A 14,159-nucleotide genomic window follows, 5' to 3' on the forward strand; every position below is an offset into this window, starting at 1 on the left:
GGCCGAGCTGCCGCCGCCGCCTGGTCCGGCTCGGCCATGCTGGACTTCGCGATCTTTGCCGTCACCTTCGTGCTCATCCTTGTGGGCGCCGTGCTCTACCTCTACCCGGTAATGGCGGCCCGGCCCTCGGAGCGGGCAGGGAGCGAGCGGCCTCGGGTCCTCACCGTACGGCCCCGTCCTGCCGGGGACGTGGCCGCGGGCTGCGGCAGTGCGGGCCGGGCCAGCGGGGCTGCGCTCCGGCCTGGGGCGGCCGTGCTCCCCGTGTTCCGCGTCCCATTGAGCCCTCTTCGTGTGCTCGGCTTGCGGTCTGCCTGTGCGCGAATCCTCGGGCAAAATCTGGGTGTCGGCTCTAGGCTGGAGCCTCCCATTTGACGTGGTGGTTAGAGCCTGGTTTGGCCAGGCACGCGCATACAGCTCATCAGCTCGGTAAACCTCGGCAGATCTGAGGCCCAAGGATGCGCTTTGTCCAGCTTTCGTTTGATGTTTGTAAATAGCACTGTGGTATCGATTCGGAAAGTCTAGCTCTCGTGTTGGGAAGCTTTCCTAAAACCTAATTTCAAGAAGACTGGTAACGTTTCCTTTTGCTGTCCAGGCATCTAGGCAGGCGTCAGGTATCCCTGGGCTGGCTCCAACTGATGACAAGTAAGTGCTTCCCATCTTGACATTGATCAGGTTCAGCCTTGGTGGTGGATGCTGCCCACGACCACATGACTTATTTGTGTTCCTCAGGGATGGCAACCTGCCAGACATCGTTGCCAGCAGAAGTTTGCATGAGTTCCTGGTGAACCTTCATGAGAAATATGGCCCACTGGTCTCCTTCTGGTTTGGAAGGCGCCTTGTTGTCAGCCTCGGCTCTATTGATCTCCTGAAACAACACGTGAACCCCAACCGATCGTGTAAGTGTCATCTGCTTTGTCTCTGAGACTCTTTGTTCTGTTTGACCTCACTGTGCATTACGTATCAAAGGAAACAGATTTCTCTTTTAATAGAAGGAAAATGAAGCTTAGTTTGCAGCTGACATAGTTATTCAGATATGTCTTTGGTCCTGCTTATTGGAATTCAGTGTCAATGACCAAGAATTGCTGCAGCCCAGCAGCTATTGAGAAATTACTGTGCATCTGCTTTTCACCTGCTGCTTATAGGCAAATGTTTATGGAGAGCTTGTGTTCATTAATCACTTGAAGCGACCAGGTGAAAATCCTATAGTAAATTGAGATACTATTTAAAGCAACATGAAGTACAACTTAAGAAGGGGGGATTTTGCTAAATTAAGTCTGAAAAGAGCTGTGATAGTTTCTGATAGCTCCCTTGTGTAGCTTTTTAAAGCCTTATTTCAAGAAGTTCTTTCATTTTAGATTTTGTTTGAGTTACAGAATTCTGTGCTGAAAATTTCTAATGATATTCTGGACTTGAAAGTGGTCAGTAGAGCTGGTAGCTGAATCGTAGTCCAGTGAAGGTGTTTTAATTTCTAGTGAAGGCTCTCAGGTGGATGTTTTGCTTCCTAAGGTGATCACAAACAGTAAGGAAGTTAGGTTGCTGTTTGGGTTTCACCTGTTCTTTTTCCAGTTTTCTTCCTCTCATGTAGTCTAATAGCCTAATAGCGCAGGAAGATGTCTCAGCTTATCCTGGGGTCATGATGTTACTCACATACGTTTGTATAACAAATTGAAAAAACTGCTGACGGTCTGGGAAAGGAGTAGGAGTTAAAGATCAGCAAGAATCATTAGATAGCGTTTGCACTCCAGAAGGTGTAAGCTCATTCTGAAAGATCTGAATCCACTTAAGTATGTTTGGAGAAAGCTGAGCCGATAGTGGCTTTCTGAAAGCTTGGAAAAGTGGTGACAGTCCTTGAGCAAACGTGCTCTTAGAAGAGTACTGATGTTAGGAGTGTACACGAATCATAGAATCATAGGGGTTGGAAGGGACCTCAAGAGATCATCAAGTCCAACCCCCCTGCCAAAGCAGGTTCCCTACATCAGGTCGCACAGGTAGACATCTAGATGGGTCTTGAATATCTCCAGAGAAGGAGATCCCGCAACCCCCCTGGGCAGTCTGTGCCAGTGCTCCGTCACCCTCACCGTAAAGAAGTTCTTGTGCACATTCGTGTGGAACCTCCTGTGCTGCAGTTTCTGTCCATTCCCCCTTGTCCTGTCTCCACATACTCCTGAGAAGAGTCTGGCCTTGCTACTTTGTCCCCCACACATCAGATATTTATAAACCTGGATCAGGTCCCCTCTCAGTCTTCTTTTCTCAAGGCTAAAGAGACCCAGTTCACTTAGCCTTTCTTCATAGGGGAGATCCTCCAGACCCTTCACCATCTTTGTGGCCCTGCGCTGGACTCTTTCCAAGAGATCCCTGTATTTTTTATACTGGAGAGCCCAGAACTGGACACAGTACTCCAGATGAGGCCTCACCAGGGCAGAGTAGAGGGGAAGGATCACCTCCCTTGACCTGCTGGCCACGTTCTTTTTAATGTATCCCAGAATGCCATTGGCCCTCTCGGCCACAAGAGCACACTGCTGGCTCGTGATCAACCTGTCGTCCACCCAGGTCCCTCTCTACAGAGCTCCTCTCCAGCAAGTCATCCCCCAACCTGTACTGGTACATGTGATTATTCCTCCCTAGGTGCAAGAGTCTACACTTGCTTTAAATTACATCTGGTTTCTGACTGCCCAGCTCTCCAGCCTGTCCAGGGTTTGCTGAATGGCAGCACAGCCTTCAGGTGTGTCAGCCAATCCTCCCAACTTTGTATCATCAGCAAATTTGCTGAGGGTGGCCACTATCACCTCATCACGGTCACTGATGAAGGTGTTGAACAAGACTGGACACAGCACGGACCCCTGGAGGACGCTACTGGAATACTGGTGAAATGCCTGTGCTTAGATGTAGAAAGCAACTAAGGCAGCTACAGTACAATCTGGCTCCTGCAGATGCCAGCAGTTTAAAAAGAATACATTTAAATGTGCAGTGGGAAATGAAACTAAGCGTGATCGCACTTCTTAGGTAATCAAGACATCTAGGCAAGAAAAGCATAGAACTGTGTTTCTGGGACATTAAACAGTTGAAAATCTGATACGTTTAACTTACGGAAGTGCAAATGTAACACTAGGGTTGTTTTCAGGACTAGTACAAAAATGAAGTCTATAGAAGTGCTTGGCAGGACAGAGTTCTGTCTGTGCTGGGGATTTGTTCCTTGTGGAATCACTAGTCTGCTGTAACTGTGGAGTAATAGGTGATTCCTGAATGCTACAGGGTGAAGGCTGCCCTATGCAGAGGGCAGCTGAGGCTCTGCAGTGCTGAATTTGAGACGTTGAATGTAGCAGTGGTATAGGACGGTCAGTTTGCTTGGGTTAGGGTGAGAAAAATATGAAGCCTGCTGCTGAGCTAGCGGTGTCTTTCATCCACACCAGAACTTTGTAGTTTCTGCGCATGATGATGTTAAGCATCCTCCAGCCTTTCCAAATGAGTCTGCTTACCAGACTCTTTGCATTGTGGGCTTTACCATCAGCACTAGTCCACTGCATTCATACTTCTGGTTTCGTTAGCTGCCATTTGATAGCAAATCTTCTGAAGGTGGGAATTGTCTCATTGGGGATTTGTCCAGTAGCATGATGAGGCTCTGATCTCTGCTGGGAGTCCTAGGCACCTCCACAGTAGGTAGTCATATATGTCTAGCCCAGCCCTGATGTTTTGTGGTGCCTTGAAGGTTTCACTCTCCATCTGGGAAAAAAACAGACCATGATAAACATTGAAAATCTCTCACTTGAAACTCTCCTGTTTGCTGCTTAGAGATTCTGCCAGTTCTAAAAGACTCACAGAAAAGTTTACGAGAACAGAAAAGCATGTAGTAGGCCATACTCAGTTGCACAGTTTTGCATTGACTCCTAATGTACTTTGTTAATTACATAGAAACCCTGGTGATGAAATTCGGAGTAAAAGATCTAAATGAAGCAAGCTGTGGTTATGGAAAATGGGGGGTAGACCAAGTTGATGGCAGAGCCAGCTTGACCCTGGGAAGTTGGGAACAAGCTTCCAAAAGCACTTTCATGGAAAGTATTGAGAAAAGCAGCTTGGTGGAGCCAGGAGGCCACCTGTGCAGGAGGAGCTGAGCACAGGATGGTAGGATGGTGCCCTGCCACAGGAAGAATCTTTATGGCATCCTAATCCATGTGGAGCGAGAGAATTTAATACCCCAAAGAGAGCATTCCTGGTGAAGGAGCTATGCCTCGCTCACCTCCCAGAAGTAGCAGCACCCCGTCAAAGAGGTGGCTATTTTCGTCATTCCTGTACAGAAGAGATTTCTGAATGAAGTTTTCTTTGTTTACTTTCAGCGGATCCTTTTGAGATGATGCTGAAATCCTTCTTGAGGTACCAGTCCGGTCTGAATGGGGATACAGGGGAAAGCCACCTGAGAAGAAAGCTGTATGAAAATGGTGTGACAAAGTCCCTGCAAAGTAACTTAGCTCTCATCCAGAAGGTATCTTACTCTTCTACAGTGGAGAAACCCTCCGTGGCTCACAGGGGAAAGTTTAATGAGGAATGATTACTAGAATAAAGAAGCTGCATTCAAGTTTATACTGGAATTTTAAGCTTCTGAGACAGAGAACAGCTTCTGCCTGTTCAAACACAGTGTGAGCGTTTGGTTCCTGTTAGCTGGGAGAAAGATAAGTTTGCTGGTGTTCTATGCCAAGACATCAGGTGCAGTTAGAGAAACTGGATCATATGGTTTCTAGAGTTATTTTACAAGACAGGAAGGAGGAGCAAGGAACCAACTGCTGGGACCACAGACAAGTGGAGAACTGTTCTATTGACTCAGTCTAGCAGCCAGTCTTTTTCTCAATTTAGAGCTACTTGCATTAAAGGGTTTAAGGTATTTTCTCATGGAGGGAACAGGAAATGGACAGGGCTGTTTTACTCTGGAAAAAGCATGGACTTAGGCAGGATATATGATGGCAGAATGTTACTGTTCAAGCTAACAATGAAAGGAAACCCTCAAAAGTGTGGATGCACACCATGGCATTCAAAGTATGGTCTGTCTGAGGAACTTAGGGTGGGAATGCCTTCAGTTTGGGGTTTGTTTGGTCAATAGGACTGTTGATATTAGTGTCAACTAGTGATTCTTTCCCTCTTTAGTTGTCAGAAGAATTGCTAGCCAAATGGCTCTCCCTCCCTGAGGCTCAGCATGTACCACTCTGCCAGCACATGCTGGGCTTTGCTATGAAGTCTGTTACGCAGACAGCTATGGGCAGCAGCTTTGAAGATGACCACGAAGTCATTCGATTCCGCAGGCACCATGATGCAGTAAGTGTCACAAAAAGCCAGCAAGTTACCTGTACCATTTTTCCAAGCTAACAGCTTGCGTCTGTGTACAGTTCAGTAAGAGACAGCGTAAGCTGTTGCTGGGACGTTATGCTGACATTAAGCTTAAAAGCTTGAGGACTTGTTGACTCAACTGTCTGAGCTAAAACTGTCAGAAAGATCCTTCTGGTCTTACTGTGGTTAGTCTTAAGCCAGGTGTTTCTAAAGAATCTGCAAGAATTGGGATCCAGTGACAATTACTGTTTTTTGATATCTAAGTCAGTTAAAATCTCCAGGGAAGGCCAGTGGAACATTGCATTTTCAGACAACTTTTGAAGTGGTGTTGTGGAGAGGAGAAATCTGAAGCTGTGTTCACATTTGGGGATGTAAAGTCTGTTGGTGGTATGGTGGGAAAGAAACGGTTTCATCTCCCAATCAGGATGGCCTTGCCTTTTCCCATGCAGTTGTAATTACAGGTTTTTCATTTCAGCTCAGTTTCAGCTGTTAGAAATGTAAGAATTAGAGTAGGGCATGGTGTTCTAATGAGGACACTAGTTTTGTATTCAGAGAAATACTTCATTTTATTTAATGTTTTCATTTTACTGAATAGGGAAGAATGAAAGAATCCCTGCCTGTGGTGAGTAATGATGCTCTTCTCTCTATCCTTTTTTCAGATCTGGTCAGAGATTGGGAAAGGTTTCATGGATGGGTCCCTTGACAAAAACACAACTAGGAAGAAGCTTTATGAAGATGGTGGGTTCTTCTCGAATCAGTCTCCCTCCCAGTTCACTTTTCCACTCTGATTAATGCTTAGGAGTTACCTAGCATATGGAAGCACTTAATTTGCCCAGCTGTCTTGGCTTTTCTGCAGTTTGTTGTTGTGCCATAAGCTACCATATGTGTCCTCTTTACTCTTGCAGAAGATTAAAAGATACCGTTGTTTTGTAGTCAGAGACAAGCCTGCTGTTGGTGTAGTTCTAGTGTCTTTGTTTGTGTGTCTTCCTAACTTTTGACCTCTCTTGTAGGTAGGCAGCTGTGCTTAGTGAAGACTAATTGTGTAATTTGGTCATAGTTAATAATTAAAGCTTTTATCTAAAGCTAAGAAATTATTTCTAGATCCTGAATGTGTCTGGATTGGGCCACTTAAACCATCAGCCAGCAGCATCTAGGTCCCTAACTCCCCCTAGTTCCCACAACAGCCACCAATAGTTAGGCATCCACATATACTGAGATCAGTGGAACCTATGTGCCTAAATCCTCCCACACTTGCCCCACTTTCCTCTCTCTGTCTGTGCAGACTCTTCAGCACCATCTTCCTCTGGAATCATTTTTGTAGAGCTTCTGGCAAAAGGGAGACTGTCAATCTGCAGAGGTGCCATAACACTTGAGTAATTATAACCACAGGCAATTCAAGTAGTGTAATCTGGCTCAAACATTTTAACTGTGGGAGCTGTTTAAACACATTACGTGATGATTCAACACTGATTATTGTTTGACCTTCCTTTACATGATTTCAACTCACAGAGTATATGTTTTGTTTATACCTGTAAAGGTGGCTTTTTATAGGCAACTTTGTGGTATTCATTCCTACATTTTCATCTAAATTAGAGAAATCAACTTCCACATTTAATGCTAACATGTAATAGAGGCTGCTCCTGTAAGCGAGTTCACAAAAGACAGTTGTCTGAAAATCTGTTTGGGGAGATGGATTCACTTCTCTGCAGCTCTCAGAGTGACCAGGATTAAAATTATTATTTCTTTTGTTTCCCAAAGCTCTGAGAGAGATGGAATCTACCTTACGGAAAGTCATAAAGGAACGTCGAGGCAGATCATTCAACAGGCATGTCTTTATAGATACCTTGCTACAGGGGAGTCTTAGTGACCAGCAGGTTTGTACAGATGTTATGCCATTGCACACTAATGGAGTTCTATTAGATTGGCATCTTAATATGTTGTAGCCTTTGATTAATCTAATTTTTTGCATTTGGGTCAGATTCCTTACTAATACAGTGTTCTCTCTGGTTCTTTTTCCATTCCTGTTGTGCTTAATTGAATTAGACCTTGGTAGCTTTCCTTGCCACTGTTTCACTGCTATTTTTATAAACTAGAAGTGTGTTAGTATTAAGCATGTCTCAAGTGCTATTACAGTAGAAGCTCTGTATGAGGGTTCAGTCTTAGAGATGAATTTCCTGCTCTCTGCACTAAAGGGATTTCATGTGCTTGAGTGGAAAATGTGCTGTTTATATTTAATCTTTGCATCTCATGGACTTTGTTCTCTGAACTAGATTTTTTTTCCTAGATTTTGGAAGATACAATGATTTTCTCCTTGGCAGGTTGCATAATTACTGCTAACTGTAAGTACAGGTCATAAATAACTTTCTGTTTTCAGATTCAGCTGTCTAAAACTGAGTGTGATAATGTGAGATTTAATCTAGGCTAATAAACACTGATATCCATCCTTTTGTCTCTCCTGAGCTACAGAGGTATAGAAGCAGGTAGTTTTACAGCACACTCTCAATACAGTGTCACAGCCGGTGAATTGAAGCTGTATTTGCCAGCCATCTTAGCCTTTTGGTGAACCTGTTGCTTTTTGCTTGTACTCTTAACCTCAGTCAAATGGTGCTAAATTTGATGAAAGAGTACCAAAAATTTCAAGTCTCCAAGATTGTGATGTGAAATGGCTTCTGGTACATGGGGAAGAAGTCAGAGCAGAGCACTGAGGTGTGACTGGCTGCTTTGAATTCCTGGGGGATAGGTATGTTCCATATATGGAAGAGTTCCTATATACTTCAGGATTTTTTAAGGATAAAAATAAAAAAGTAAATGAAAATATAGCCAGAAGCTGTGTAAAATCTCTTATCATGTGAAGGTGGTTTGAATTTAACCCCTGATTATCAGGTCCTGTATTTCAGCCAATGGGACAGGGACTTCAAACAAAACCTCTCAGATGCTGCTGAATATTGAAAGATGTGGGAAGTAAATTGGACATCTACCTTAATGCTATCCTTGAAGATTATCCTCTTCAAATATTCCAGAAAGACAGTCTTTTGAAAGCACTTGTCTCCTCAGGGGTTGCCAGATAGTTCTTATAAATAGACAGGAGTGGTAGAAGCAGTCTTGTAGCTTTAGAGAAACTGCCTCCTCCACACTTATTTCTTATGCAAGGTTTCTTTCTCAGTGTGTTGTTGAGTATATCTTCTGAAGACCTCACAAGATAGTTGTAGAGGAGACAAATGCTGGCCAACCTGCTGCAGAAAGCTGTTCTGTTCTCCCTACCTGTCAGGAACCCAGGCAGGGAATTTTCTGGTGCTATAAACAAACCAGCCTTTCAGTTGATTGATCTAATTACCCTGGTTCCCCAGAAGGGGTGGTTGCTAGAGCATTACAGCTGTTTCATGGATCACAAGGCTGGATAAGAGACATACTTAGATCAATGCTTTGTTGGATTGTGAGGTCTCTTCCCCAGAGCTGTGAGACTGAATGTCTCACTGTCCTGCACAGCTTCTGAAGCTCCTCATAGCATTAGAAAGAAAATTTAATCTTGCAGAGTCTCTTGTTACACTAGAGTTCAACCTCTGCTTCTGACACTGAATAGAGAATCAGTACAATATACTGTGAACAGAGGTCACCCTCGTCTGAGTCAGAAAAATAATGTTGCAAATGCAGGAAGCTAGAAGGCTGAAATAAAGGATAAAGGTTTGAATTTGCTGGATCCAATATTGTCTTGATTCCTTCCACAGTGTGTACCTGGGCAGTCTATTTCCTGACAGCATCAGAAGATGTACAGCAGAATCTCTACAAGGAGGTGGACCATGTTCTGGGGAAGGGACCAATTACACACGAGAAAATTGAACAACTCAGGTGGTTCCCTTGGAAGGAAATGCAGTGTGAAAGGTTTTCCTGTGAAGTGGCAACAGGGGCTTCGTGTACCAGAGGCTGAAGACCAGCCTATGCTGGATCAGGAGAAAGCATCCAAAAACATGTTTTGGAAGTGATCAGACCACGGGATGACTAGCAGCAGAAATAGAATCCACTGTAGGACTCCAGATAATGGGGAGTGGGATGCTTTCTTCAGGGTGTCTATAGGAGACCCTTGAGGTTCACTGATGGGGAAGAGAGCACAGAATCTGTGCTCTGGGTGCATGAAAAACACTTTGTGCCAAGTTGACCCCTGGAAAGTGTCTCTAATCAGCCACCAGTGAGTCTTGCCTGTATCAAGGGAACTGAAGTCCTTTCAGGAGGAGGGGTAATTCAGAATAAAAGATTGAGAATATCATCTTCATCCTATTCTGTATCTCAAGGGATCAGGTTGGCAAAATTTAAAATTTAATGTATATTCAGTTTTGGGGTTCACAGCAGTCTTGGTATGAGCCTTAGATGGATTAGGGCTTCAGAAATTATAAATGGGAGCAGAGATTTACCCCTGATCTTTATTAAGCCATGGAGATGAAATGAAACAGAGAGTAGTGGCTTCTCTCACATGTATAAAGAAACAAAGAGGGAAAAAAAAATGTGGTGGGTGTGTATGCTGGCTATTTATTAACCCTAGGCATAGGATTTCAGGAATAAAGTCATTAGGACCTGGTGTTCATGTTAATCTTTTTACAGGCTGTGGAGCAAGGATGAGAATTAGCATTTTTGTGGATAAACAATGTTTGTTTTCTGTATGAGTGATGTCCACTCATTGCTTTATCCCAGGGTTTCAGGGAGAATATGAGAAATCTGGGTCTCCCACCGATGCTTGCATATAGCACAGAAATAGGGTGGAAATGGGTATTGGAAGAAGCAGATATGTCTGTCTAGATTGTTTTGTGTTCTGGTTTTCTGAAGGTAACGAATAATTTTAATTGTAGGTTTGACATAAGATAAATGTAGACAGAAAGCTTAAAAGCTTATTCTTTCTGGAGGGCTACAGAAGTAGGAAGGTGATTTGTGTGCCTTTCTTTTTCACACATATGTTCACATAGCTGGGTGTGTTTTGTATTGGGACTAGTGTTAAGATTTCAGTAAAGGAGATTAGCATGGGTTTCCTGCTGCTTCTCATATGAGTGAGAGGTATTGGAAAAGGAATGGTGTGTTTACCTTTTCCAGCTGGATTAGTTTGATTTAAGGTCTGGAAGAGGTGGGATGAGAGAGATTTTGATGAACTGGTAATGGGATTCAATCTTATTGAAAAGATTCTGGAACTCTTTGTCAGATTAAAAAATAACAAAAACCAGCTCCTCACTCAGCATGGCTGCAGGCAGCTGCAGGAGCAGACTGGGGTCCTGGAGGGCAGCAAATGACCAAGCTCTCCTTGCCTACCACAAGGACATGAACAAGCTTCTTTCTGGAAGGATATAATTGACCAAACCTTATTGATTGCAGATACTGCCGGCAAGTCCTGTGCGAGACAGTGAGAACAGCAAAGCTTACTCCCATTGCTGCTCAGCTGCAGGAGCTGGAGGGAAGAGTTGACCAACATACTATCCCCAAAGAGGTAGGGCAGTACTGGGAGCACTAGGCCACCCTGCTTTCCTGGATGGAAATTTCCTGTTTCCTCTAAATCATACTTCTTTTTTCTGGAGGGATAAGGGAGTAAGACAGTTTCTTCTGACGCATGTTTAACGTGAGCAGTTGGTCTGTCATCTGAAAGTACTATTTAATCAAAGTTTGCCATGCAGTTCCTCTATGGGATAGGCTCTGGTAATTCGTGCTCTCTTCCTGAGCAAGTTGGCTTCTGGTTCTGAGTCCACTGGAATGAATCATCTTTTGAAGGGGTTCATGGTGTCAGCTGTGCAAACAAGAGCATAGCTTCAGGCCTAATCATATCACCTATATTTCCTACAGAAGAGTGGTACTTTCCATTGCAAAGAATTAAAAGGCACATACATACATACTAGTAAGAGTAGAGGAATGGGATCTTGATCTCTCTAACCACCAAGATTTGCAGCATGGGTCTTAAGAAGATAAAATTCTCATGTGAGCATTTCATCATAGAAATCTGTAGGTGAATGTAACATACAATGTTTTAAAATGACCATTTAAAATGAGTCATCCTTAAAATAATTGTTGTCCTGCAAAGTTGTCCAGACATAGCTTTAATTGTGCATTTTGTTCTGTTCTGACATACGTATCCTTTTTTTTTTTTTTTTTTGCAGACACTTGTACTGTATGCTCTCGGTGTGATGTTGCAGGATAATTCATCTTGGCCATCGCCATACAAGTATGTAGAATCAAGACTTTTATTCTTTTCCAAATTAATTCCTTTCCTTTGTTTAATTAATATTCACTAGGTCTTACTTGCATGAACATCCTTCTTTGCTGAAGTGCCTGTCCTAAGCAGATTTTGGAATTGAGAGAGAGTCTGTAAGAAACTGGATTTGTGAAGGTCCTCAGACATCTCCTTTTGGGGCAGTTCAAGTCACAGTCCTCCCAGTCTTCTTGTTTGTGTATACATTAGAGATTTACAGGTGTTGTTTTTGTTTTTCTTTCCATACATAATGCTTTAGCAAATACTGGTAAATTCTTAACGTTTTCTGTGAATGAGAGAGATTTAGATCTGAGTGATTTTGGAATCACTGTCAGCATGAAACAATGATGCAAGGGAGGAAATGTCTGACAAAAGTTTTGTGTTTTCAGAGAGAAGGAAATGCTATTTCATTACTTTGTCTATGGAAACAAAACTGGATCCAGGCTAATATTTTGTAAATTAAAGAAAAAAAATTGCTGTAGCTTACTGTGGCCTCTGGGTGGCAAGTATTAATGTTAGTTTCATTTACATTACTTGGGCCAGAAAAAAAACAACATGGGTCAGTTATTGTAGAGAGAGAGAAAAAAGCAGCTGAAATCTAGGAGAAGGAAGAAAACCCTTAGAGCAGTGCTTGTTCTTTTCTGCAAGCTCTTTCAAAAGAGTCAGGAATTTGATGAGCCTAACTAGGAGCATCTTGACAGGGATGGGGTGTGTACTGTGCTTAGGTGGGCTTCACAGGGATGATTTAAAGAAGTGAGGACTGTTCTGAACACAGTATGTTTATTCCAAGGAGAAGGAGCGTTGAGGTTGTGATTGTATTTATGTGATGGAGATGGGAGATCAGCACTTTGCAGTCCTCTCATCTATCTACCTTATATATAAACTCTGTGTTTGACTGTTTGCCTTTTTTTTGTGTGTGTGTGTGGCTAAACAGCTGTGATTTCTTCCCTATTTCAGTATCTGTAATTTGCCACTTCAGAGGAAACATAAGCGTGATGTTGCTTTAACTGAGGGTCAGCATCCACATGCCTTTTCAGCTTGGTAGAAGCAGAGTCTGGATGTTTAGACAAGGAGCCAAAGGCTTGAAGTACAAGCAGAAATATTTAGCCGAAGATGAAAGAGGACTAACTACCTTCAATCTATTATATTTCCTGGGTTTTTTTTTAGTTATTATTATTATTATGTAGTAACTTACGTTTAAACCGAATGGCTTTTTATTAGTCTCCTTTTGGTTAGTTTTAACTTGTGCCAGCTGTGGATAATAGTTTTCTTACAGCCTCCACCATGCTAATGCTGGAAGCCACTTTTCTCACTTGAATGAGTCAGCAGCTTCCCTCCCCCAGCATATACACATACACACACCAGCTGCTTCCAGAGAAGGGCAAGGGGCAAGGAAAAAAAAAGAAAATATTTTTGGAGGTGAGAGAGGGGGAGGGATGCAGAAAGATGGGTGGGATACAGAAAGGAGACAAATCAGACTGTGTGTGCCCTGGAGGGAAATAGAGGGCATGTAGCAGCGTCAGCTCAGTTCTCAAGCTAAATACCCACTGCTAAAAGATAAAGCATAGTAGTTCCAGCCCTGTATCACGCTTGGTTATTAAGCATTTTGACCAGTGTGGGAAACAGCTGACCAACAGAGAACACAGACAGAGTGGATGCAGAGTCACCTTCCTATATCTTTTTGGAATTACCCAGCACAATTTAGAGAGGTTTGATGCTTTTAGCAGTTGAGTCATTGTCAGTTTCTTACTCTGGTGTGTGTGTGTGTGCACATGCATCCAGAGGAAGGACCCTGTGCTCACTCAGTGTGTTTTGTTTTTCATAGATTTGACCCAGAGAGATTCAATGAGGATTCAGCCATGACAAACCTCTCCTTGTTGGGTTTTTCAGGAAGCCAGGAGTGCCCAGAGTTGAGGTGAGTACCAGGAAGGAGGTTTTTGTGTCTCTGTGGTAGAATGAAAAGAAAATTGTTTCAGCCTATTCCAGTTCAGACTGGCTGATTTTTTTTGTCAGATTTGCATCGTAGCAAGGTTTTTATTCTCTTTTCTTGCCTCCTTCTTCAGGTTTGCCTATATGGTGGCTACAGTTCTGTTGAGTGTCCTGGTAAGAAAGCTGTACCTTCACCCAGTTAAAGGACAAGTCATGGAGACCAAATATGAGCTGGTAACCTCACCGAAGGAAGAAGCCTGGATAACTGTGTCTAAGAGAAGCTAAGAACAAATAAAACAAAGGTCTGAAAGTGCCAGCAGTGAAGTTCTGGGCAAGTGTCTTAGAGGGAATCATGCTGACAACACAGTGACTCAGACAAGGAATTTTACATGCAATTTTTTTTACCTTCCACATTATTAACCACGTACCCTTCTTGGGTAATTTTTTCTTATTCAAAGAATAGTTGTATTAAAGTGGATGTAATCTGTATGCTTTTTTACACTTCTTTTCGCCCAAAGGATTGCAAAGGAAGCAACAAAACCAAGCCATAGTGAACTGTCCAGTGCCAGCTAGTTGAAGACTCGACCTCTGGTTAGTCCAGCCCCTTCCCAACAGCAGGCAGACCTGGGTAAGAGGCTGTGCCTCAGGGCATGCCTATTCATGAATCTCAAGTAGATAAGACCTTGAAGGCACAAGGACA

At 43.2% G+C, this 14,159-nt stretch overlaps 1 protein-coding gene across 1 annotated transcript; it reads left to right on the plus strand.

Moving 5' to 3' along the window:
* The first annotated feature begins 25 nt into the window (after window positions 1–25).
* LOC136058067 (cytochrome P450 20A1) lies at window positions 26–13,948 on the plus strand. The gene is made up of 13 exons (XM_065751299.1): window positions 26–108; window positions 593–642; window positions 730–896; window positions 4,332–4,477; window positions 5,134–5,301; window positions 5,973–6,051; window positions 7,072–7,187; window positions 7,598–7,652; window positions 9,039–9,159; window positions 10,666–10,777; window positions 11,439–11,503; window positions 13,356–13,445; window positions 13,594–13,948. Exons 1-13 carry the CDS (start codon window positions 37–39, stop codon window positions 13,742–13,744), a joined length of 1,392 nt encoding a protein of 463 aa, XP_065607371.1. The 5' UTR covers window positions 26–36; the 3' UTR covers window positions 13,745–13,948.
* Window positions 13,949–14,159: the final 211 nt, after the last annotated feature.

Source organism: Cyrtonyx montezumae, unplaced genomic scaffold, assembly GCF_038088225.1.
Source record: "Cyrtonyx montezumae isolate F1298 unplaced genomic scaffold, pur_monq_1.0 scaffold_7, whole genome shotgun sequence".
Taxonomy (NCBI): Eukaryota; Metazoa; Chordata; class Aves; order Galliformes; family Odontophoridae; genus Cyrtonyx; species Cyrtonyx montezumae.